The sequence below is a fragment of the Necator americanus genome, chromosome I (genome assembly GCF_031761385.1).
Source record: "Necator americanus strain Aroian chromosome I, whole genome shotgun sequence".
NCBI lineage: Eukaryota > Metazoa > Nematoda > Chromadorea > Rhabditida > Ancylostomatidae > Necator > Necator americanus.
The window spans coordinates 30,272,377-30,298,892 of record NC_087371.1 but is presented as its reverse complement, the minus strand read 5'-3'; the positions used below and the strand labels follow the sequence as shown (position 1 = coordinate 30,298,892).

General features: G+C 39.6%; 2 protein-coding genes across 3 annotated transcripts; one reads left to right on the top strand and one right to left on the bottom strand.

Moving 5' to 3' along the window:
* Window positions 1–2,726: 2,726 nt before the first annotated feature.
* RB195_007325 (uncharacterized protein) lies at window positions 2,727–26,342 on the top strand (the record flags this gene model as incomplete). 2 transcript variants are annotated; one of them, XM_064180882.1, is made up of 29 exons in its annotated part: window positions 2,727–2,826; window positions 5,078–5,230; window positions 5,282–5,357; window positions 10,966–10,995; window positions 11,066–11,202; window positions 11,276–11,433; window positions 12,844–12,932; window positions 13,574–13,635; window positions 13,706–13,802; window positions 14,263–14,416; window positions 14,480–14,588; window positions 14,656–14,778; window positions 15,990–16,094; window positions 16,379–16,510; window positions 17,664–17,764; window positions 19,167–19,268; window positions 19,346–19,356; window positions 19,403–19,450; window positions 19,507–19,606; window positions 21,001–21,102; window positions 21,163–21,299; window positions 21,357–21,509; window positions 22,131–22,200; window positions 23,159–23,248; window positions 23,326–23,475; window positions 23,541–23,693; window positions 25,127–25,204; window positions 25,285–25,410; window positions 26,118–26,342. In XM_064180882.1, 29 exons carry the CDS (start codon window positions 2,727–2,729, stop codon window positions 26,340–26,342), a joined length of 3,171 nt encoding a protein of 1,056 aa, XP_064037716.1. The 2 variants fall into 2 exon arrangements, with proteins under 2 accessions (XP_064037716.1, XP_064037717.1); XM_064180881.1 differs by lacking the exons at window positions 2,727–2,826; window positions 5,078–5,230; window positions 5,282–5,357; window positions 10,966–10,995 and having other exon boundaries at window positions 11,079–11,202.
* On the bottom strand, window positions 25,952–26,305 carry RB195_007326 (uncharacterized protein; the record flags this gene model as incomplete). Its single annotated transcript, XM_064180883.1, has 1 exon — window positions 25,952–26,305. The coding sequence occupies one exon, from the start codon at window positions 26,303–26,305 to the stop codon at window positions 25,952–25,954; it is 354 nt and encodes a 117-aa protein (XP_064037718.1).
* Window positions 26,343–26,516: the final 174 nt, after the last annotated feature.

The window sequence follows — 26,516 nt, the reverse complement described above, 5'->3', positions numbered from 1 at the left end:
CTATTCGTGATGAACAACGTTAATTAACCCCCAAGGCTATGTTTTGTCCGATTCTACACGTTACGAGAGAAAAAACTGGATCGTTGCTTTGAGCAGCGTTTAACCTCTTCCCTGTCTCGTCTTCTTCCTCACTAAACTACGCGTTAGTGCGACTCCTTCCGCTCATCCGAACGTCCCTTAAAGGCATCACCCTACGAATCTGAGTTGGTACGGATTTCAGGTGGAGCATTCGTATACGGGATAGAAGATTATGGAGAGGGTGGTGATTCCGTCCATTTCTTCCTAATTGCCTTAAAAAAACGGCCCGGAAGATGCGGCGCCTGCACAAGGCTGGTGCGCTCTAATCGAACTCCTTGTGGAAAATAGCGCGACGGAACGCCTGAAGCCGTATCTTCCAGGCCATTCCTTACGGCAACTAGGAAGAAATGGACGGGATCACCCCCTCCCCACAGTCTACTCTTCCGTATACGAATACTTCACCTGAAATCCGTACCACCTCAGATTCGTGGGGTGATGCCTTTAAGAACACTGTACCTTGATATTCTGCCTGTGCGACGTACGGTACGAGTGTCTAGAGTGTGAGCAGAATAGTCAGTTATACAGTGAATTGGTTCAATTACTGCTAAATAACAGCTAGCACACTAAGTTCATATCAATAACTTCTCTCGATATGATGCAGAACAAAAGTTTACTACACCTACGGTTGCTAGGTGCTGTTTAGGTGCCCAGATTGGACGGGATTACGTGTTTTCCAAGTGGTAAAGGTACAATTATTTCACTTTCCTCAATTTCCTAGGTTGAGGATGAGCAACGGATCTTTGAGTGTGCATGGAGTTGCGTTGGACTGTTAAAATTGAAGCACTTCCTGTAAATTTCTGCGCCAGTATCGAACTTGTTTTTGTCGTTGGGAGTACTTTTTGCACTTTTTTCTGGAAAAAAAATAGCACAAATGAAACCCTGATAAGGAGATCAAATCACGTAAACTGCTAGCTAATAGTTAAACAGGTATGTCTACTTTGTGAAGAAACGACTTGGCAAACACAATGCGAGGAAGGGACAGATGAGTAAACACATGGAAATGTTTCACTAAAGTGAAACGCTCCAGGTTTCAAAACTAAGAGAAAATTCCAGATGTCCCACGTATTTTTTGACAAACTGGTCTGGAATTACTGAACGCTATTCCCGCCCCATTAACATCACTGTTCCGACATTCTGGGGCTATCGTGCGGCGGACGCACATCACGGGACCCGCCTCACTCCATCGCTTGGCTTTCTGGCACCGGCGCACTAACTTGACGCCGTGGGACCTATTTCATATTTTCTTTCTGCTTTCCGGAGCAGCTACTAAGCTGACGTTGTGCGACTTCTTTCATCGCCCTTTTCTGTTTTCTGGCGCCACGTATGGGAAAAGCGATCTGTATGCATGAATACTTACGATTGAAGCATAGGACAAAAGCAGCATTATACATACATCTTTTTAATTTTGAAACAAAAAAAAATTGGGTTCCTGGAGTTGCTTCTCGTTCCATGGCAATCTTTTCGATAGACATGACAATGGCAAAACCGTGGAAGTGCGATGTAATTAGCGTAGAGAAATTTCAGTGACCTCCGTTAATTACCCTCAACTCACTTCCCCAACCTTTCGAGCAACTGTCAAACAAATCCAAATCCTGGAAGCACATTTGGAATGACGAGTGGGTTTCGATACACATTTTTAAAAATTAATTTTATTCAATCCCGAGTATTTTGATGGGTTAGCGGCAGATTGATCGCGTCTGAAACAGCTGACCAATATTATCACCTGATGCACATTCATGTTCGTCGAGGTGTGATGTACTTGAATGTAACTCGGCCAAATCCTTCAATCTACAGGAGGAGATCCACCACCCATTCGTAGCCGTTCCATATCCTGGAAAATTTGAAATCTCGTCGATAGGCGTTGTCGCCGAAACGTTAGCCGTAATAAAGTTTGTTAACAATCTTGGGTGTTGCTTAAATTTGACTATCGACAAGTTGCAATCTTTATGCCAAGATTCAAGGAAGGTCGAAAAACTTTCGCACATTTGAAATCTCACTTGAAATGGATTTCGACGTATGGTGTACGCAGACATACGATGGAAATGTCCGGCAGTTCAGCGCGTGGTGAAATGAAGAGTTGTTACAAGGATTTCATACTCACTCAGTTATGAGTGTGTGATCTATTTGATTGTCAGTTTTTTCGTTGCAGCGAACGAAAACACCTATTAGGATTTTTCGGGTGACTGTCACCATACAACTGTACAAGTTGAAGCCGGTTCAAAAGGATATGAAGCTCGTTGCAGTTGCGTAAGAGGTTGCGCTCGAAGCGGTACGGTGCACAACGGTTCGGATCAACGGGAGAGCCTTGCTAGCACCACTCATCGCTGCAGCTCCCAATGATCCCACCACGATCCCAACCGTTAGCTCCACCGCGACGCTTCGAGTGCGGCCGCTTTGGGAGCCCCATTGAGCTTCATGTCGTTTTTATTCGACTATAGTTCGTGCGTGATCAAGACGCATAATTATACGCTTCACTGCGTTCGCTGTAAGCATGGCCGCCCCAGGAAAGTAGCTATCAAATATACTCGTATACTCTGCCTCGTTGTTGTACATTACATACATACATACAGAAGATTACAAATGATTCATCTGGTTTTGAATGAATTCATTGGGGAACGGTAAAGAGGGTCCCGGCGGATTCTCCGCGAATGCCTCCGAGACATAGCGTACCTAGTGGATATGCCGGCGGATACGCGAGCATACCTCAAAGAGGTCACGCTCCAGTCGTTCATGAAGACGCAGACAACCGTATTAGATGTTCTTCTAGCCACAGAGACGCAGAAAACTCAGTTACAAAAAAAAAAAAAAAAAGAGTTGTGTTTTTTTTTAAAAATTAAAAAAAAATTAAAAAATAATAGTGTTAGAAAGAAGTATATGGGATTTGTATGGTGTTCTAATAAAGAAAGGAAATGAGTTTGCCTTTATCTCCTTCAGAAAGTCTAGAAACCTTACCAAATTTGAACTCTTTTTTCCTGTAAGTTCAAGAAGTCAGAGATGCAGAAGTTCAGGAATAAATTAAGCTAAAAAAAACTTGGGAGTTACAGGATAACGATAATTCTCATTACCGTTACTTTTAAGAGCTGGAACATTACGTTTCAAAGAAAATTTTTATGCACGTAATTTGAAGCTATCAGGTACGATCCTTATCTCAAATTTCACGTGAGGATTTCTTTTGCTTCTGGTACGATTACAAAATTGAGATCACCTCACGTCACAAAATTGCAGTGAATGTGTCTGATTCTCAAAGACAATTTAGTATATAGTGAATTATATCCTAGCCGTTGATGCAGCGTATGATTAGCGGTAGATGAGCAGAGTCAGTTATTTAGGTGCTAACGAAAGTGAATCTCTTTAGGACACACACCATCGCTAATTGCTCTGACGAGGCATGATCGGGGCATGCTGAAAATTCCGCCGGGACCCTCTTTACACGCACCCGAATTCATTCCACAAAATTTTACACAAAAGCGGTGAGTGTAGTGTAGCGGTGTAGAGGTTCCGCTTCCTGTACGATCGATCGGAGGTTCGAATCCGCCCTAGTGCTCACTAAGCCTTTCATCCCCCCTGGGTCGATAGATTGGTACCAGTCTTGTCTGGGAGGATGAAAACACTGACTTGACCCGTCAGCTACTCCCGCAAGCGCTCGTAAACCTCAAACGATTCTGAATTGAAGTGAACGTGGTGACGCATCCCAAGCGGATTAATTTACGCCAGACACTTTTTTATCCTTTTACACAAAAATAGTGATTGATACATTGTATGAAAGAACATATTTTCAAGTTTCCGAAACTTCATAAGAAATATTCTATGTGCTCTCCTCTCGTTTCAGGATACACATCCATTCAGCCCAAACACCTTCAAGCACGTTCCTGTTAATCTTCACCAGCGCAGCAGTGATGTGATCCTAGAGTTCAGCCAATTTTGTGGGGAAAAGTGGTAGCACACATTGCTTTTCACGTATCCTCAAAGAAAAATCACTAACTGTGAGGTCGGGAAGAACTTGGGGTCACCTTAAGAGGAAGGGCCCTCCGAGACAGATGGTCGCCCAGAGCTTTTTCCTCTATCGAGGCAGCTTGTTTCCTTGTTTAAGGGCAGCATACCACGAATCTGAGGTGCTGCGGATTTCAGGTGGAGTATTCTTATACGGGATAGTAGGTTATGGAGAGGGGTGTGGTTCCGTCCATTTCTTCCTAATTGCCGTAAAAAACGGCCCAGAAGATGCGGCGCGTGCACAAGGCTGGCGCGCTCCAATCGAACTGGTTGTAGAAAATAGTGCGCCGGAACGCTCGAAGCCGTATCTTCCGGCCCGTTTTCTACGGCAACCAGGAAGAAATGAACGGAATCACCTTCCTCCCCATAATCTACGACGCCGTATATAGGAATACTCCACCGGAAATCCGTACCACTCCAGATTCGTAGGGTGATGCCTCTAAACTGTGGATACCATCGCAGAATCCTTTGGTGGGTTGATGATTGTGTGTTGGGCTGTCTTTGGAATGCACACTGCACGGTGGTGATGGATTCTGCCTTCCCATAATTCAGGACACATAATAGTTTCTGTTGATTCGTTGCCATTTTGCAAATTTTTATCACCCTCCCAATTGGTGAGTCATTGGAACTTGCAATATCATAAATAAAGCTTTAAACTATGCTCTTTCTATTGGTTATTGGTAGAAATAAGGCCCATCAGATATTTGAAGCTTTAAGGCATCAAAACTTGATGAATCATTTCTAATCAACCTGTTCTCTCAATTCCTTCTCACCGCCACAAAATAATTATTATTTTGCTGTTCTTTCCATTTTTCAGGCTTATTCTGCAATTCTAGTGTGCGGAACGGCCACTCTCTGTTTTTAAAAGAAAGTGGCCTTTCCACCTCCATAAAAATTATTAGTAAATAAATTAATAATAATAATTATTATTATTATTGTTGTTATTATTATTATTATTATTATTACTATTATTATAAAAAATTAGTACAGTTGCACTACTTTGTTTGAGGTGAACCAGGATTGTTATTCACCTTTATTCTGGCTAACGTTTCAACGTCATCACCGTACACAGAGCCTAGAAAATCAAAGGCACATGTAACATATCCTCCGAAACGTCTTCACACACCACAAGATATTCTTCCTCCCTTTGTCATATCTTGTGGTATGACGAAGCGTTTGATGGGATAGATTACACGTGTCCTTAATTTTCCAGGCTCTGAAGAAGGCGATAATGCCGAAACGTTAGCCAGAATTAATGTGAATAACAATTTTGGTTCTGCTCAAACGAAGTAGTGCACGAGAATTAGTTGTTTAGAGAGTTAAAGGCATCACTCCACGAATCTGAGGTGGTACCGATTTCAGGTGGAGTATTCGTATACGGGATCGTAGATTATGGAGAGGTAGGTGATTCCGTCCATTTCTTCCTAACGGACGTAAAAAACGGCCCGGAAGATGCGGCGCCGCACAAGACTGGCGCGCTCCAATCGAACCCGTTGTAGAAAATAGTGCGCCGGAACGCTCGAAGCCGTATCTTCCGGGCTGTTTTTTACGGGAATTAGGAAGAAACGGACGGAATCACCTCCTCTCTTTAATCTACGATCCCGTATACGAATATTCCACCTAAATAATATTTGTAATTTGTCCACAAGTCGGAAGAAGTCCATTCATTGCTTCTTCTGTTGAGGACAGTTCCAGTAACATTGCCAGTCTGCCTTTTACACAAAGCTATCAATTTAACAGCAATAAAAACCATACTTTTCGATAATTTTTAAATTGTACGAAATAGATGAGCATTCCTCATTATTTCAGGATAGTAGTACCTACACGGTCAATTCTGTACATACTCACTGAATACTCGTAGCTCGTCTACTACTGTACATACGGCTGAGTCATCGTTTCATTCAACGCGTGGATGACCACAGATAGAAATGGTCACTACCACAGACGAAGCTTTCGCACTTTTAGAACCTGTTCGGACGGACGGATGATCGCCATCGCTGCTTCCATTTGACGTCCTACATCCATAGTAGATTTCCATCCATACATTTAATCCTCCTCAGGATGTTTCTCACCTGATCTCTTTTATTTTTGTTTGATCACATGTAGTAGGAGATTTACCGTGACATGTCCTTGCCCTCAGCCATATATCTATTCCGATAATCGCTCTACTCATCCACAACAGAACACATCCTTGCTCTTCTCCACATATGGTTGCTCATTGATCTTTGAACACATCTCAGATAGGCTATAAATACCTCTTTTCTCATTCTTTTATTTTTTTCCCCTACAAATTCGATTAGTAGTAATACCAAGTCCCTCGTCCAGTCTTTTTTTCAAAGAATCTATTAAAAAAAACTAGGAATTCCCTTACAGATGGGATTTACTTGGAAGAATAAGATCTTTGGATTGACTAATTCGATTGTTCGAACTCCATCGCATTGATGATTGCGAGGAACTTACTTAATTCCCTAAACCCTATACTGACCTGATTGTTTTCACCGCACCGGCCCATCTGTAGGAGTTCACATTTCCTTCTATCTCCGGAAAAGGTCCAAAAATCCAGAAGTTCCATTTCTTTATGGATTTAAAATCTTCCCGTATTACCCTCGTGATTCGTGGAGTGTTCGATCGCGAGCCTGTTTTGTCCTCTCAATCTCGGAGTCATCTTGACATGATCCTCCACCCGTTTTCACTATCCGTAGGGATTTTAATGTCTTGCACCATTCGAAGTTGCTCTGGTTGTGAATTAGTTAATATGGAATAAGTTCGTTTCCGTCAATTTCGTCAAACCATAGCGTCTCCTTAAAGGAGACTTCGGTCTTTGGTTGGTGAACCTAGTTTTATCCACGAATTATTTTATTCGTTATTTTTTTTTATTATTTTTTATTTATCTACGGATTATTTTATTCCAAGAAAAAAATTGTGAACTTTTCATGTTCTTCTTGTCCAAATCAAAAAAATCAAACCACAGTAACTCAGGCACTATTCTCAAAAATGTTCATAAACAGCATGAAAATTTCGAACCGTGTTACATATTTTCATGGTTCATGGACCCCATCCTCTTTGTTGGGGAGGAACACCTTGCGAATATTTAGGATATTATTATTATTTTTACTCATAGTGATTACTCAATACCGTATACAATATGTTATCGCTTACTAACTTTTCCTGAAACTCCGGAGAAAACTGGAAGTTTTGGAATTTCTCTGCTTTTTAATTCCTGCTCGCACTTTCTATCCAGAAAAAAAAACAAAACTCATTGTATCGGCAGTAAAAAAAAGTTACAATTAACCAGCTAGATAAATAAATTCTTCAGTTATTCTGCAATGATCATCGTGAATCAACGCATCCAATGGGTAAAAAATAGACATTTATCCAGTGTAGGCATACTTTTGCTGTAAAAATCTGCTTTTTTGAATTGTTTTCAGGATGTTTCTGCAGTTTTTAGTTTTTGGGTTTTAGGTTTAAATTGTACAAGAAAGCGTCAAGTGTTTTCTCGTTACAAATTGACAATTTATAATTTTTAGTTCTTGAACGATTAATCTAGAATTTAATAAAAAAAAAACTTTAAGAAGAGCATTTGATAGGAAGAATTCGAAAATGTATGACTCAGATATTTTGAAAAATGGCAAAAAAATTGTTCGATAATAAATCTCAAACAAGTAACACGGCCGGAAATCATATATGGAAACCAAAAATTTTCTTCTCCTACAGGAAAGGAGAACTAAAGCAAAACCGTAAAAAAAAAAATATAAATAAATAAAAATAGAATGATTAAAAAATAAACTAAGCATAATTAAATAAAACTAACTAATAAAACTTTATTCCATTCATGCGCCTTTGAAAGAAACTTGTATATGTGGGAAGTAATCGCTGTTTACCAGCATGCTTGGAACCCCAAATTGAGGATTTTTAGCTCAGTAATTAATTAACAGGGATTTAAATTCGAAAATTTGATTAATTTCCGGATACGTTTACGATCTATAGCTTGTGTTTCAACACAAATGCATTAGACATGCATCTTACCTTACTAACCATGTGCTGCCGAACGCGAATATCAGAAAAATGTTAGATTTCCTCAATTCCCTGAGAAAAAAGTACCACGAAAAATTTTCCCAAATGATCTACTGTGCACTTTTGCTGCTCTCGGATCCGTGAGAAAGACTTTGAATTACGCTAACGCACAACTATATAATCGCTGCAGACACCATAAAAAACCCGTTCTTGCAGTTACGAGGTAAACGATTCCAGTTCACAGGATATCATCCTCAGCGGCCGCACTTCCATAAAAGATCGCGGTCTTCATTATTCCTCAAGTGGATATTTTTTATTCGGAACATGAGCCGCTTTAAATCCATTGTCACACAGTAGTAAGTAAGGAAATTCTATCCAAATATTGACTGAGAATCCGTGGAAATTCATGGACTCACAAGCATGATTAACGCCTATAGTCCTTCTAGGCAGTGAACTACAATACTATCCATGAACTTCGAAAAAGGAACCAACGGTGATCGACGGTGCTGCACCATCGGCAACCATCACTTCCCGTTAACTTGTTATAAAATGAAAAATTCAGATCATCTTAAAAGTCATCAGATTTTTCTCCTCTTGAAGATCTATTCAAAAACCGTTCTACCGGTGAGAAAGGAGCAAAATAGCGCCAAGTATTCGCCAAAACAGGCGAGAGTAGCGCAGTCGGTGAGAGGTTCCACTGCCTGCACGATCGCTCGGTGGTTCGAATACGCCCTAGTGCTCACCAAGCACATCATCCCTTCGGGGTCCGTATTGGTACTAGACTAAAACGTTCACTAAAAATTACTAAATCAAGAAGGCGAAACATAGTAGAGAATTCGAAGTAGGAGGGAGCGTTAAAATAAAAGAGAGTATATTTTAAAGTTTAAAAGGTTTAATTATGTTGTTTCTGAAAAATAGAGAAGGTGTGGATTACCGCATTATTTGTGTCCACGCAAATCATTGTATAGGCCAGTTACAAGTTCGTGAACCTCCAACGATTCTGAATTGAAGTGAACGTGGCGACTCCAGTTTACACAATTTACTTCACAATTCACTATACGACCCACAGATTACTTTCGAGTAAAAAACTAAGCTGACAGTGGAAAGTTTCCAAAATGTTTTAATCGCTTGTTCACTCCATCAGACCTTTCCTTACACCACATTCATCCTCAGTACATAGAAGGAACGAGGAAGAAATAATCAATTCACAGCTAGCTATGGTTATTGTTTTGTTTATTGATTTAACTAAAAAAAAATATTGATTTCTCACTTTTGTTTGGCAATTTTTTCTTCGTCTTCTTTCTCTTCATTTTCGTTTGTTAGTTCTTATTAATCTTATTTTAATCCATTCATCTTCGACGAATCACAATTATAAACAATTAATAAATTAATTAATTAACAATTAATTGGTAACCATTACAACAAACAATAACAACAATTATTTAGCTAAAAAAAAGCAGAAAATTATTAACAACTACAACAAACAATAATAACATAGTAACAGCAATAATAACAATTAATTACTTAACTATGAATAACTATTATTGATCGAAACCTCTGCAGCCGACGTCCATGGAGGTATGGGGGTCATTGTCCATTGTTTCTGCTGTTATGACCTGTTCTTCGAATCATTAATCCCAGTCTAGTTGGTATTGCCATTTTATTTGTTTATTCGTTGTTGTTGTTATTTATACTAGAATTCATCTAAATACTAAATATATTAATCCTATGCTTATGTCGCATTGGTCAATGCTGGCTGGATACCAAAAGCCAGGAAGAAACAAACTAAAAATAAATTCACATGCATCGTTGATCTTCAAAGGAGAAAAAATCAACAACCACAGGCGAACTTCTGGATTTTTTTTTTGTAAGGAGAGTGCTTCTCCTCATCTCGAGAAACAATGGTTGCTTTTTTTTCGTGAGTTCCTTTAAAAGAATCCATAGAGTTACGTGAGTAAACTTCTCTCCCTTTTGAACTTATTATTTAGGGAACTTTAACATGTCTCTCTTATTTTGCACTCTTCCAAGAAATTCCACTGGCCTTAAATTTTTAGGAGATACTTTATTTAATGTATCATTATACAGCTTATTTCTATTAGTATTTTACAAGTTATTCTCTATTAGTGTATTAATTTTTATTATTTCTATTTTATACAAACTACAACTAGTTTGGAACCATCTGGATTGACCTACTGTTCCTTTGATCTCCGATAATCTTGATATGCCTCGAGTGGTTGTTTGGCCGCCTGTGCTCTGTCGCCAGCCCTATTAGGACCATTGATGTATTTTGATTACATATCAATTAATTTTTTTTAAAGTAACAACACGTATTTTTGGAAAATATTCTTTTAGACGTTCTTGTTTTCCTATTCTACTGCTCAGATACAATTGTTTATGTTTGTTTTTGTAGCGTGAACGCTCCTCTTCTTTTCTTTTTATCAAAATTTTCCCAAAATCTGCTGTTCTTTATCAAAATCCATGAAAAATCTGTGAGGATCCAGCAGATAATTCTCATATTCCTCACAAAACTTTTGAAAAAAATAAACTACTAAAAAATAATATAATATAGTATAATATAATAATAATACTAAAAATAAACTTAAAAATAAATAAGATCATGATGAAGTATTCGATTTTTGGGAGTTGAAGAAAAGAATTCTGTGTTTATTTTATTTTTTTTTTGGGATAAAAGTATAAAGACGAAGTATGTGGCCATGTATCTCTCCATCTATCCGTATCTATTTCTTAAATGAACACAGTTATTTGGATCTACAGTTTTTTTCTTTTCCCACGAAAAAAAGACCTCTGACTTTGAAGTAAATCGCAGTTTTATTTCTGCAAACATTTTATTATTTTTAGAACTCTTTTGTGTTGTTTGTTTAGTTTATGTACTCAGAATTTCACAAAAAAAAAGTGATTTTCCTTGTAATTTTCCTTGCTTTGTTTCGTTCGAATACATATTCCAGAAAATTCGTTCGTTTAGGCCGTCGCTAAAAATGCGATTCGACTTCATCGAGCGACATATCGCTCGATTCTTTAGCAAATACGGCCGTTACCTTGCTAACAATCCGCTTCCTTTTGTAATATTCCCCGTACTTTTCACATTAGCAATGGCCACAGGTAAGATTTCCATTCTCTCAGGGGATTTGCACATTTTTTCCCCCCGGAAATTTCTGCCAATCTGACATTGTAGGATTTCTCCACGTAGAACAAATTACGGACGCGGTTTATTTGTTCACACCAGTTGGTGCTCGAAGTAAAATTGAAAGAAATTCAATTCATGAGAAATGGCCATTAACAGAGAACAACTACATTGCTGGAAGAGCTGTTACTCAAAATCGTGAAGTACAGGTAGGGGATGGATTCTCGTTTCTGTTTCCTATGCATGAGACTAATTATCTTTCCTCAGAATCTGTGGAATCTTCGTAGATGCCCTTTTCACTTTCACGTTTACTAGAAATTATGCAGACAGTGGCTATGTTTTAGCCAAGGTGATTGATTGGCTCTAGCCTAGAGAGGTCCATTACTAGACTCTAGCCCAAGGGACTTACTAGACTAGTAATAGTAAACTCTAGTAATGGACCTCTCTAGGCTAAAGTCGAGTAACTGACCTGCTTGGGCTACAGTCTGGTAACTGACCTGTACAAAGTCAATAATCCTGACAATCGTGATCGTTCTTTGACGTCTTAGAGGCCCTATACTACATAGAACACTGGGAAATCCGAATGTTTCCGAAACCGAAGAAGTTTTTTTAAATTAAAAATTAGGTTGGATCATAAATAATTTCCGCTCAATTTCATGCTACCTATTGGTGGAATGGAAAGAATGGATTTTTGTCACCGCTACGCAGCCAGAACTTCGCTTAGTTTTTAGACAAAAGTCTAGCGTTGTGAACGTTACGCTTGATTTTTTTTATTCATCTTGGAAATGGAGAATCAAAAAATACAACTTGAGCCATTTGATGTTTTGGGAATTTAAAGAAGGTAATAGTGTTGCGGTCAGAGCTTCAAAAAATATGCAGTGTGTATGGTAAAGGAGTGATCACCGATCGATTGGTTAGAAATTAGTTTGTTAAATTCCGTTCTGGAGATTTGACCTGGAAAGGCGAACCAACCGCCTTTCAGACTTCGATAACGATATTTTGAAGTCAATATTAGGAAAAAATCCACGTCAAACAAACAAACAAACAAACAAACAAAGGGAAAGAGTTAGCAGAGAAGCTCAACACGAAAATCATTTGTTTCCCACCACCTAGAGAAGTGTAAGAAAAACAAAACGAGTTATTTAGGACTCAACATAATTTTTATCTATATTTTTAAAATCCTTAGTTGATTAATTTTTAAGAGGGCGGGTATAAAGTAGCGGTTAGAGGTTCCGCTGCCTGCACGATCGATCGGAGGTTCGAATCCGCCCCAGAGCTCACTAAGCCTTTCATCCTTCCGAGGTCGATAACTTGGTACCAGAGTGGTGTGGGGATAAAAACTCTGATTTGACCCATCGGCTAGCCCCCACAAGTCATTGTACAGGCCAGTTACACGTTCGTGAACCTCAAACGATTCTGAGTCGAAGTGAACGTGGGTGCGCACCCAAAGCGGATCGATTAACGCCAGACATTTTATCCATTTTATCCTTTATTCAACCTTTGCCTTGATCGAATGATGATGGGAGGAATTATATTCTTTGACAAATATTTTCTTTGCACAACTCAGACGTTTTTGTTGGAATTCATTTCCGTTTTGAATTTTTAATTTTCTCTTACAGGTGACAGCTTTGGCCCGTGACGGTGGCAACATCCTTGAGCATCAGTACGCTGAAGCAGTCTTCAGACTTGATCGCTATATTCAGAAGAGGTTCTGTTTGAATACTGGATTCTTAATTTAGAAACTGAATGTCCATGTACTGATTGAGATCTTAATCACGAAAAACCACCAAAAGATTGTTAGAAGACGATAAATAAGGTGTTGACTAGAAATGTACTACAGTAATCACAGTAGGCTAGGGATAAAGAACAAAAGTTTTTTTTCCTTTTTTCTTTGTAATTCACTTTATTTTGTCCCATTACATTAAGTATGGATATCAATCGATTTGAATAGGCGGGATTTATGAACTTAGATTTTCCTGGACTGCAAAGAAGTAGTGCAAAAAGCGCTTAATTTGTAACTTGTTTATTTTTTATTTCTAATTTACGAGAGACCACTGATTAGCGCACTTGCAAACATAACAAACATTTTACATCATTTACAACATCATCATTTACAACAACGTCGTTTTATCGTATTTTCCCCTTATTTATTTATTTATTTATTTCATTTTGTATTCGTTTTTTATTTGTGTTTATTCCTAAATTTTTCAACTGTATTTTCCATTTCAAAGAGAGTATGCTTTGGGAGAAATTATCCAATGGGATTTTATAGGGATATCTTTTCGAGAAGGTCAAATGAGAATTTTTTTCCACATTTTCTTCTTTTTCTTTATTTTTCCATTGTTTTAGGGTGCGAGTGCTGTTCAAACATCGCTACTACACCTATCATGATCTTTGTCTTCAATACAAAGGTAATATTGAAACGCTGATCTAAGTGCATTTTGTTTATTTGTTTGTTTACTCTGAGGTCTTTGTCTCTAGGAAGCGGATGCCCTGCTAACAAACATGTTCACGTTCTGTCCGATCTCTATAACCATGGATTTAACATCACTTTTCCATATTTTCGTTTTGGAACAGAGTAGGTCTACATTCTTCAATTATTTTGTAATCGTACACATAGAAATATTTCCAAAAAATTTCTCATAACCTTAAAGGCATCACCCCACGAATCTGAGGTGGTGCAGATTTCAGGTGGAGTATTCCTACAACGGATAGCAGATTATGGAGAGGGGGTGGTTCCGTCCATTTCTTCCTAATTGCCGTAAAAAACGGCCCGGAATATATGGCTTCGGGCATTCTGGCGCACTATTTTCTACGACGAGTTCGATTGGAGCGCGCCAGCCCTGTGCGGCGCCACATCTTCCGGACCGTTTTTTACCGCAATTAGGGAGAAATGGACGGATTCACCTTCCTCTCCATAATCTGCTGTCCCTTATAGGAATACTCCACCTGAAATCTGCACCACCTCAGATTCGTGGGGTGATGCCTCTAAAGCGACGTTTTGGAAGTTGTGCTCAGCCAGGTTCTCTGCTTTTCAGAGGCGGATATCTTGGAGGAGGTTTGGGAGGAGTTTCACTGATGAAAACTGAGAACGGCACGAACATCCTGGCCGGTGCCCGAGCCTGGTTACTTCTTTACCATTTGAAATTTTTCCCAAGTGAAACCAGTTATATCTCAGCTCTATGGGAAAAGGTGCGTGCACTACTTATTCTTCATCAATGATCCAGAAAAAAATGTTATTCAGTACCTTTGCAGGAACTTGGAAAACATCTTGCTGCTTATCCGGAAGATCCTTACATAAAAATCACTTATTTTCACTCACAAACGTTAGCCGATGAGCTCAAGCGGAACGCCGAATCATTGCGTAAGGCATCTATTGATTGGTTTGGGCATAATCGATTTTAAATTTTTATACACTCATTTCTTTTTAGTACCTCGATTCATCGTTGCTATCACACTGTTGGTTCTCTTCTCCATGATGTGCTCGATTGCGTTCGTTGATGGGACCTACTATATCGATTGGGTCTTGAGCAAACCAATCCTGGCAATTTTAGGTCAGTACTTTGAGGCCACGTAGCCAAAATGGTTATTTTTGACTTGAGAAAAAGCAGTACGGCTCCTAATCGTAGACATGGAGCAGAACTCGATACGCAGACCTGCTACGAAATAGCTTTCGTTCTAGTGCGTAACGAGTTGCATCGTAGGTGGAAGCGGTGTAACAACAAGCTATTTCTCACGCCGTTTTCCTGGATAATTAGGAGGAATTAGGCGTGGTAGCGTTCATGCTCTACAGTGAATGATTAACTGCCTTCTAATCGTTGAAGACGGTGTTGAAAAAGCAGAAGGTGATTAGAAGAACTTCAACTAACCTTTAAGACCTTTTGCTTTACTTAATTCTCTCCAATTTTTAGTAAGTAAACATAAATTAGAGTCATTATGGGAGAAATCAATGGATTAGTCCAAAAGAATAGAAATTTCAAAGAGCTTGCAACCATCCACATTCACACGTGGACGTTTTCCACATTTTTTTCACAAGAGCCACTTTCAAAAACTGCTTTTGCACAGTTTCACCGCTTTGCACTCTAAGAACTTAGGGTTAGGGTTAGGGAATGAGTCGCGAGCGCTTTTTTTCCCTGTGATGTAAAAAGTTCACATAAAATGCGTTAACAAAGTGGTGCATATTTTTCGGTAGAGAATTTCTCGCTCTACAGGACCTTAATATCCCGACTCCTCAATTTTATTGATCTTTTTTTTTCTAAATACCTAAAGGAAGCGTATCATGAAATTAACGAAGTTTTTGTACTTCATTAGATGCTCTCTCCTTGCACACTATAAACCTCACAAGCGGATTCAACCAATTGCAAAAAAAAAAAAGAATATATATGAAATATATAAAAAGAGCATATGTACATATATAAACGCAGAAAGTTCCGTAAAAAAAAAACTATGAAAAAATTTAAAAAAATAGAAAAAAGTAGTCAAGAATGCTCAGTTTCAGTGTCGTAAAAAACAAGAATCAATAGAATTCTTAAAAAAAAAAAAAAACAGGAATCAATACAACCAACAAATCTTGACTGCTGCTTTAGAGTGAGAAATTTCCTATCAAATGACATGGAACATCTCGAAAATACATTTTTTTCGAAGTGCACTTGTTTCTTTGAAAAAGAAAGCTCTTCACTCATTTCTCAGCCCAAGAATATCTATAGTCTATTCATAATATTAGGAAGCATTAACCACTTGGAGGAAAAATCTTTCTTTTTTTCAGGAGTTGTCAATGCAGGAATGGGAATCATAACATCTGTGGGTATGCTTATGTTGTTCGGAATGCAATACAGCGAAATAGTAGCTGTGATGCCATTTCTGGTAGTAGGTACGGATTTTCCTCCTTGACTTTACTCCTTAAGATTCCTTATTTAGAAGTTTAGTGAAAGGGTGAGTACAAATGACGAATCTAGTTGCATATAAAAACGATAAAGTCACCGGCGTATCAATCCACTTGGGATTCGCCAACGGGTTTTACTGATATTCGTAATCGTTGAGGTTTTAGAACGAGTGTTGGCCTATACAATGCAATAAATTGGTTGCATATAATAAAAATGCAAAAAAAAGTGAGCATGTAGGGAAATGTGCATGTGTTAATGGAATTTATTCCAGCTGTTGGCACCGATAACATGTTCCTGATGGTGGCTGCGATTCGTCGAACCTCAAGATCGCTCCCGGCTTCGGAACGAATGGCCGAATGCATGGCGGATGCAGCAGTATCCATTTTGATAACGGCAACTACTGGTGCGTGGACTTCTACGCTAATCATAGCGTCGGCCCATAAGTTTTGGTGTTTTTCGAAGTTTAGGTTCCCCTAAAAATAAACAAGAAATGACCAACAAACTAATCAATAATGATTTCTCCGTTGTTGTTGTTGTTGTTGTTGTTGTTGTTTACAATTTCTTCTCAACGATCAACAAGTTGTTGAATGCCTCAACGGTAGAAATCACCTTGTCGCCCGCAGCAATCATCAATTGCTTAAAGCCGGGATACCACGAATCTGACGTGGTGAGAGAACCCACGGCAAGAGCTGGAGATGCAGTTGTGATCGCGGGACCAGGGGTGGTTCCGCTCGCCTCTCCCTGATCGTCCTTAAAAAAACGGCGTGGGAACCGCTTTACTTTAGTTCCTACGAGAAACGTTAGAACGCTACTCTATGTTTGCGTTCTGGTCCCCTCAGCAACCTATTCATAGGTTTCACTTGAATAGGCAGTCAAGAAGAACTCACCGGCTTTCGACCGCAGCGCACGTGGATGCGGCGCGTGTGCAGGGACGTTGCAACTGAAATCGTCGTGAGAAACGGAGTCTTTCACGCCATTTTTTTCACCACGATTACGGAGAGATGAACAGAACCACCGCAGATTCCGCAATCTACGACCCCGTATAGAATTTGTCTATCGGAAATCCATACCACGTCAGATTCGTGGGGTGGTGCCTTTAAACCAATTTTGAGCCGTCCTAGGAGACGTCGCTTCTTCCTTACATGCTTCACGAATCTCTCAAGCAGCGGCTTTGACGTCTTGGTTGAATGCAAAAAGCAAAAGTTCCGAAAATATCCTTTTTTTTCGACTTGACATTCCATTTTAATGACCTTAAAAGAACAGAAACCTTAACCTTAAAAGAGTATATTAGCATTCAAAAAAAACGGAATACTTTCAAACGCAATTTAAAAAAAAACACTTATAACAACTAATAGAGCACATAATTCTGTATTGAATAAGGTGAAATGCATTGCCACAACATTTTATTTTTCATGCAAATTTTTCTTTTAAAAAAAAAGTGCCAGGACTTATGGGACAGCCAAATGTAAAGCGCACTGAAAGATACTAAGATACTGTAGGATGTAAGGTACTGTAAGATTTCCGAGTGATCTATGTGCACTCATGAAGAGTTTCAGATGCGTTTTCGTTCGGAGTCGGTGCTATAACCTCATTACCAGCTGTGCATATCTTCTGCGTCTACACCGGAGTAGCTATATGGTTCGCGTTCATCTATCAGGTAACGATTCTCTTCTCTACTTTTATTTTCAAAATTGTATTTGTGCACACTGATTTAACACCATGATGATACTTTACGGTAGAGCTTTACGGTTATTCAGAAACACGGAAAATGCTTAAATTTTTAAAATCTTTTCATAATTGTGACATTAGAATGTGTTATTGGTAGCACAGAGTGAGGGGTAATACACAGTGGGCGCACTCAGTAGCGCCTTAATTTCTGGAATTAAAACTAAAACATCACTAAACTAACTAAAACTAAATCAATAACTAATATAAATGGAACTAAATCAATCGGGACCCTAAGGTCTAAGCCTTAGAGGGTTTATAGCATGTAAGCTAGAGTTACTAAGAGGAAAAAGTAAGGTAGAGGTAGAGCCACTGGTGCCCTTCTCCCCACCCCTTCCTCGCCAACTACATTTTCCTCCAAGCTGAGTTGGTATAGGAAGCTTCAAAGCTCGGTGCAGTTACCGTAATTGCCGTGAAAAATGGCCCGGAGGATGCGGCGCGTGCACAAGGCTGACGTGCTCCAATCGAACTCCTTTTTTAGAAAATAGTGCCCCGAAACGCTCGAAGCCGTATCTTCCGGGCCGTTTTTTACGGCAATTAGCAAGAAATGGACGGAGTCACCCTTCTCTCCATAATCTACGATCCCGTATACGAATACTCCACCTGTGATCCGTACCACCTTAGATTCGTGGGGTGGTGCCTTTAATAAGACCTCTCATCGTTGCTGTTTACGATGGTCCCGGTTCGATCCTCACCGCTACGCTTCACCGTGCTGAGTTTTGCGTTTTTTTTTTCGAAAAAGAAAAAAAAAACTCAAGCATTTGTACACTAAAAACGTTTTGATCCCTTTTACGAATGCTCATCCCCACAAGCCAACTGGAACTGGCGAGAGTCACAGTAGGGGCGTGGCCAATTACACCACAAGTTAGTTGATCTAATCTTCGATGATAGACTAATCTGAACTTGGATGCCACTAATTTGTACACAGTCATCTGTATCAGTTGACTGACTGTATGGATTCGTAGCAACCAGGTTCGTCCATCCTTGATTTTTGAATAGTGGATAAAAGTGATTAAGTTACTGATCTTTGAACCTCCCCAAAGCATTTTTTTTATCACAGTTGTTGCAAAGAAATTATTTACGTTTTTAAAGTTCTGCCAGTGATAACACCAGAAATCTACATCTTTCCGACGAACACGTTTTTTCTTATGACCACATCAGACCGAAATTTGGCAAATGCTCAGCGAGAACCCTTTAAAATTTTATTTTTATTTATTCTATTATTTTGGAGAATTAAGAGATTCTGTTGTCCGTATTCTCCGGAGTCTTTCTCGCCCACTTGCCTTTCTAAGTATACGTAAAGTCTGATGAGAAGTGTTCCTTTTTCTGTTCAGATAACCTTCTTTGCCGCTCTGTTAGCCATGTTCACAAAAGTCGAAGAAAATGGACGAAATACTGCGTTTGGTGTGCAAGCTCTAACAGAATCAGACATGAAGGTAGGCGCGTTTTTCATCTTTCCTCATTCACCTGGATATTATGGAAAATCCGCATCAACTATCTATGCCAGTTGTAGGTTGCCACATGGTCACAACGCTTTTTTAAATCTTGGCTCCAAACCTGACCCACTCAGCGGAAATGACATCAAGGAGTCCGCTATCTCTGAGTTTTTCCGAGACTGGTACTGTAGATATGTGGTACAGTATGTTTCTCTGTAGAAACGATTTAATTCTTAAGGTATGCACCACTTCTAATGAATCGACTCGTCCGCGGGATTGCTATGCTCTGGTATTTGATCTACCTCTATTTTGCCTACTATGGAGTTACTCAACTTAAGGTATTCTACACCTTCCTTGTAATAGCTGCGTTTATACTTCATCGCTAAGGAACTACCATGGATACCATAAATCAAAAATTATAGAGCTCAAATCCTTTATATTCAAAGAAAAATATGTAGAACTTCTCTGTAGAACATGAAAGAAGTGGGGGTTTCGGACTCTTCGCGTGTGGACAAAGATCTCCTTGCAATGAATTTTAACCCCAACTATGGGTTCTATTATTGTGCCGACGAGGTTGATAGATGGGACCTTTATTAGACAGGCGTTCGGCTTTTTTGTCAGAAGCCTTCTTCAGAGGTCTAAATTGAGGTTCTTTGGAACAATCTCACGGTTATTCCGTCATGTGTCAGTACAGTACCCTGGGTCATTGTTCCGATAATCGTTCAAAGTAGTGAAAACGAAAGTCATGTACATTGGAACTATTGGTAGTGTTATGTTATGTGCGTAGATCAAACGTTACATCGTCGCTAGTGATCCTAGATAGTAACACATATTCATTGGTGTACTAGGCAGCGACAAATGTTTACTCAGGTCAAAACGACATGAATCACGAGTGAAGTTGCGATGCATCTGCGTACGCGCTCGTCGCTCAGTGCGGTGGAAGCAGCAGTTGGAACCGAGGTGGGACCGTCGCAAAGTGCAGCGATGAGTGGTCCCAGGAAGGGTTTCACCACGCTCCTAACCGCTATGCTCCACCGAAACGCCTCGAGAGAAGCCGCATACGCAATTGCGTACGTGCTTCATGTTGTTTTGAGCCTACTTAGTATACGCTACCAACGGCAGCTCATCCGATGGAACACTACGTAAGACTCGTTTCAATGTCCATAGCTTCCGTTTTCACTACGTTTAACAATTATCGATTCACTGATCCAGAGTAGCGTAGCAGATGACGGAATAAACGTAGGATTTAATATGTAGTTTCGATTGATTTTCCTGAGCTGTGGCCAAGATTGGTATTGATCTTCCTTATTAACTAACAACGGTAACGCCGAAACGTTAGTTCATAAAGAAGATCAATACCTATCTTGGCCGTAGCTCAAGAAAATCAATCAAAACTACATATAAAATCGTGTTAAGATTCAAGGAAAGTCGAACATGGGGAAAACTTAGGATTGTTCCAGTCATTCTCTATCTAGGTCTCTGAAGACGGCAGAAAAAAAAAGTTGAAACATCAGTCTGAGAGTCCCATCGATCGTAGCCACAACAATCGAAGACGTAAACAGAGGTGTGCCGAAGTACCCAGACATGAAAACGTTTGAATGATCTAGCTATGGGTTTATTTCAAAAAAAAATCAACATAATTGATTGATTTGAGAATCGCAAGAAAAATTACCATCTATTGTATCAAAGTTACTTTCTCTAAACTACGCTGAAAAATATCATGGATTGTTAGGAAGGCCTCGAACCAGTTAATCTGCTCGTCGAAGACTCCTACGCGATCCCTCACTACAAACTACTGCAGAAGTATTTTTGGAAGTACGGAGCCATCCTGCAGGTGATCCACATTTCCAATCCACGCTCGGTAAAGCTGCTGCGCTCAAGTTGCTCGTTGCAGGTCGTCGTCAACAACGCGCCCGATCTACGCAGTGCAGCCGCTCGCGAACGCGTTAAAGCGATGGTAGGCGATTTTGCGACAACGCGACATTCGATCGGAATGGAAGGTGTTCAGTTCTGGATGAATGAAATGGAATCGTAAGCGTGATAAGGGATTTCTTCGAAATACTACAGCAAGATTCTCGTATCGTGCAGATATTATCGCGACAATCTGGACATGAAAATTATCGACGGCGCTTTCTACAGTATGCTACGACACTGGTTAGCGTCAAAATATAACAATCCATGGGCAGAGGATTTGTATTGGGGTGAAGATAACTATGGTAACTCTACTGTGAAGAGTTTTCGGTACGTTTTTAATATATTACGTTTACAGAAAAAAAACTCGGAAAAAAACCCCAGATACACAAGAATCCCTCAGTCTCTTTTACTGCTGCAATTCTAGTTGTCGAGAACATTTTCGTTCGAATATTGTCAAACAGATGGGAAATAAATCCATACGTTGAAAAAATAAATACATATTGATGTAAGGTAATGTGGTGTCCTTAAGAGCACACATAAAATGAAAAAAAATCAATCCATTAACAAATGTGTTTGCACTTGAATCAATCGAATAAAGCACTTTTTGCTGATTCTCGTAGACAGTACTATGCCGGAAATACGTTTTCTAATTACTAGGTTCCTGGTACACGAAAATGAGCATGTTCACGCTCAATCCCCCTACTAATCTAGGAAAGGCATGTGGATCAACATTGTGTGACCCTTCCTCTCCCAACGATGCAACTAATTACGGGTTATAAAATGAAAGCAAGCCGCAACGCGTCTACTATTATATGAATGGAGACCGGGGAAGACTGCTTCTTCTCTGGATTATTAGAGGAGTTAAACATGATTACGTTCATATTCGTGAACTACACTACCTTAAATGATTTCATGCATATATTGGTGCTTCTGAAAACTTATTTTCAGTTTTTTAATCGGAATGCGTGATCTCTCATCCACTCAAGAGCAAACTGATGCAACATTAATGTTCAGAGAGGTGATTTTATGATTTATACTTGTAATGGATAGCACTATGTAGCGACCATTTCACTGCCAAAAAGTGGAACGTGTTCGAATTCGAAATTTTGTTAGTTTTTTTGATATTATCCATGAAAATGTCTAAAAAAAACTGCATCATACGTACTTTCTATGGGGATGGGGATTTCCTGGGAACGATATTTCACTTGTTTGGTTTTTCCCCCTTAGTTCATGTTTTATTCCCATTGCAGTGTATAGATATATAGCTTATGGAGATTAAGATTTTAAGATGCGGTCAAACGAAACAGAAAAAAGGTCAGACTTTGGTTGCAAGCAGGTAGTAAATTCTGTCCAAGACAGAATGTTCGGTTTTTTTTAAATCAAATTAAGGATAACTGATAACGGTGCCACACTAATTTCCGTAATCTGCGCACCAAACTCCCTATATTTCATTATTTTCCATCAGGTTTCCACACTACGTCAACTTTTCGATGCGCTATCTTTGAAGGCATCACCCCACGAATCTGAGGTGGTACGGATTTCAGGTGGAGTATTCGTATACGGGATCGTAGATTATAGAGATGGGATGATTCCGTTCATTTCTTCCTAATTGTCGTAAAAAACGGCCCGGAAAATACGGCTTCGAGCGATCCGGCGCGCTAATTTCTACAACGAGTTCGATTTGAGCGCGCCAGCCTTGTGCACGCGCCGCATCTTCCGAACCCTTTTTTTACGGCAATTAGGAAGAAATGGACGGAATCACCCACCTCTCCATAATCTACGATCCCGCATACGAATACTCCACCTGAAATCCGTACCACCTCAGATTCGTGAGGTGATGCCTTTAAGACCAATATTGGGTTTTGCGTGACTAGACTGAAACGGAAAAATTTGGTTCTTTTTTTGCATTGCTAAGAGTGTAGTACTGTAGTAGATGTTACGTAAAATGTTTGTACGTATATTTGATGTTTGTATAGGTGGCAGATCGTTGGCCTGAATTCAACGTTACCACCTTCATGCCGTTATGGTTGTTCACAGATCAGTTTGCAATAATTGTACCGAATACGGTATGTTCTTTGACGTTCTTTTGCACAAATACATAGTTATGAATAGATCCATTGTCACTACGGTCGAATTTATTCAGGTACAAAACATTATTATCGCTCTTGCATGCATGGTACTCATCGCTTTTCTACTAATTCCTCAACCAATGTGCGCTTTTTGGGTCGCATTAGCTTGCGGTTCAATCGATTTCGGAGTTGTTGGCTATATGACTCTGTGGGGAGTGAATCTTGTAAGAATAACTATTATTGAAATTATTTCCAGCAAAATCGACTTGATTTCATTGTTTCCATTCAGGATGCTATCTCTATGATCACCATTATTATGTCGATCGGATTCTCCGTCGATCATTCTGCTCACATCACATATGGTTATGTGGTTTCGGAAGCACCTCTTCCAAGAGACAAAGTCAGGGACGCTCTCTCTGCGCTTGGATGGCCTCTTTGTCAGGTAATACGACAATGTATAATGTTTGGGGGTAAAAAATATTAAAAAAAAAAACAAGTAATCCGATGATACGACACACCACTATTAGCCGCAGTATCAATGGTGCGGTATTCTCCACTCTGATCAATCAAATCGGGGAAAAATGGAAAAATGTGGTTGGGGAGGGAAGTTGTGCACTTATTTCTCGACGTTCTAACTTTAGTAACTTTAGTTTACATGTTATAGATCCTCTAAGACTAACCCTTAGGCCGTAGGGTGCTGATTGATCTAATTATTTACTTTGAAAAATAAGAACGCCACTGAGTGCCCCTTCTTCCCCCCCCCCCCCCACCTAACTACATTTTACCTTCAAATCGAATTTTCATGTGGGAAGAAGAGGAAACGAATCGGTAGCACATGTCTAGCGGTGGGTCTGGAAAAGAGGCTTTTTACTATGACTATAACATAGACGGATTAGCACAAGGATCCTTTTTTCTTTTTATTTTTTGTTTTTTCCTATCTGAGGTTCAAAATAACTATCAAAGAAATACATGAGGTAATAAGAAATAATACATAAACGAAGGATTGACAATACTAAAACATTCACTAGAAACTCCAATTGCCAAAACTTTCTAAGAGAAGGAAGAAGACGAGATATGGTGGAGAATTTGAAGTATAGTCGGGTGAAAACGACAGTAGGCAGGGACAATTCCGTAAGCGGTTGCGCTCGAAGCGGCGCGGTGGAGCGTAGCGGTTGGGATCGTGTGAGGATCCTCGCTACAGCCGCCCATCTCTGCAGTTCGCTATGGTCCCACTTCGGTTCCAACCGCTGTCTCCATCGCACCGCTTCGAGCGCAGCCGCTTAAGCATCCATACATGCGATAGTCGGACCCGGTGCGCTCTTTCACTTTTGTATGGTTGGCGAAGAGACACCCTTCATTTTTGTACGTTTGCCGAAGGGACCCCTTCACTTTTGTACGATTAGCGAAGGGACCCCTTCACTTTTGATCGATTGGCGAAGGGATCCTCACCATTAAGCATTAAGCTGCACCACATGAGCTGGACCCCCTTCACCTGAGGAAGGTCCGGCTCCTTCCTATCGCACCTATGTACGCAGCTGTCCGTGCTTCATGTCGTTTTCACCCGACTATAGAAGGGTGCATTAAAAATAAAAGAGAGCATATTTTAAAGTTAAAACGGTTTGATTATACTACTTCTGGATAGTAGAGGAGGTGTAGATTACCACATTATTTGTGGAATGGCCCAGTAGTAAAGTAGTGGTGTAAAGGTGCTGAAAATTGCACCACAACTGGCGCCGCACATGTGATGATTATCTTTCTTCTTTTGGCCAAGTAATCCATAGATGATTATATATGCATCTACTTATTTACTTATTGTTTGACTTTATTTATTATTTATTGTTTATTTATTTATTTATTGTTTTCTCAAATATTCAGGGAGCATTGTCAACTATTATTGCTGTTGCTGTGTTAGCTGACGTACCAGCCTATATGATCGTCACTTTCTTCAAAACGGTAACTAATTCATCTTTCTTTCTTTCTTTCTCTCTCTCATTCTACCCCAATTATTTTGATTCATTTGTATTTTTTTCTAGGTTCTCCTTGCGATAACAATCGGTTTACTCCATGGTCTGGTATTTCTACCGGTGCTACTTTCAACGTTTGTACGAGGCTGTTGTTTCATGGATACTGATTCGCCTTCGCTCAAAGAGAAAGAGAAGGTGAGCGCCTCATCTCTCATTTTCATCCCGTTATTTTCTTTGATAAAAATGTGGATATTATGTTGTAGTTATCCGAAATCAGTTATGTCTCCTTAGCAGGATATTCGAGTAAAACCATTGGATATATTGAGGGGATCAAAGCGCGTGCAAGTAGCGCGTACTAACGTAATTCATAGGAACAAAGGCCATTCCCACCCCGTTCTTCAGGACGAGAAGGGGGAACTGAGCGAGACCATGCTCATACTCCTAGTCTACATTCCTAACTTTATTTTTGCCCACAGAGACCCCAACATCGTCAGTTTCGTGGTACGCTGCCTTTATGACAGTGTCCAGATTCGGTTTTCATCTAATCTAATTAATTTCGCTTGTTTCGGCTCTCCGTCGATCGTATTGAGTCAATATTCGAGATTTTGCTGAACACATCAAACTTTTGCAATTTTGCTGCCTTTTAAAAACAACCCTTAACAAACTTTTTGCGCTCAGCAAACTGTGTACGTTCTATAAAACTTTGATGGATTTTTTCCTTCCAGTCCAAATAACGCTATCCTGTGGCCATAAATAGGTGTTGTAAAAGAGGTCTATTAATAACTTTATAACCTTTCTGTTCAATCACAAAACATTTGTTCTTTACCTTTTTAGAAGCCAAAGAAGATGACTTATATTGATCGTCTTCGATTCGTATCCCATGCTGACTTGATTCATTATAGATAACTCCAGCCGTTGTGAAAGACATTGTGACACTGGAAGGAGGAATGCGTAGATGGTCACCACAGATCCTACACGGCATGGTTACTCCATCTGTGCGAATATTCGAATCGCCTGCAAGTTTCGCATCACCTTCGCCAAGTATTGAGGTCGGTTCGGCCGGAGTGCACAATCGCTCGCGAAATTCCATCAAATCTCCAGACCATGTAATTTCTAAAGATTTCTAATCAACTAGTGAAGTTCAACATCTTGCCTCCTTCTTGTAAATGTTTATCTCCATTAACTTCATGAATTATTTCCTCAAATGCTAACTGACTTAACTTATCCCTACTTAATCACTCTCAAACGGGAATGCATTTGATACGAGTACTGATTCTGACTCCTGAAAAAAAAATATTGTT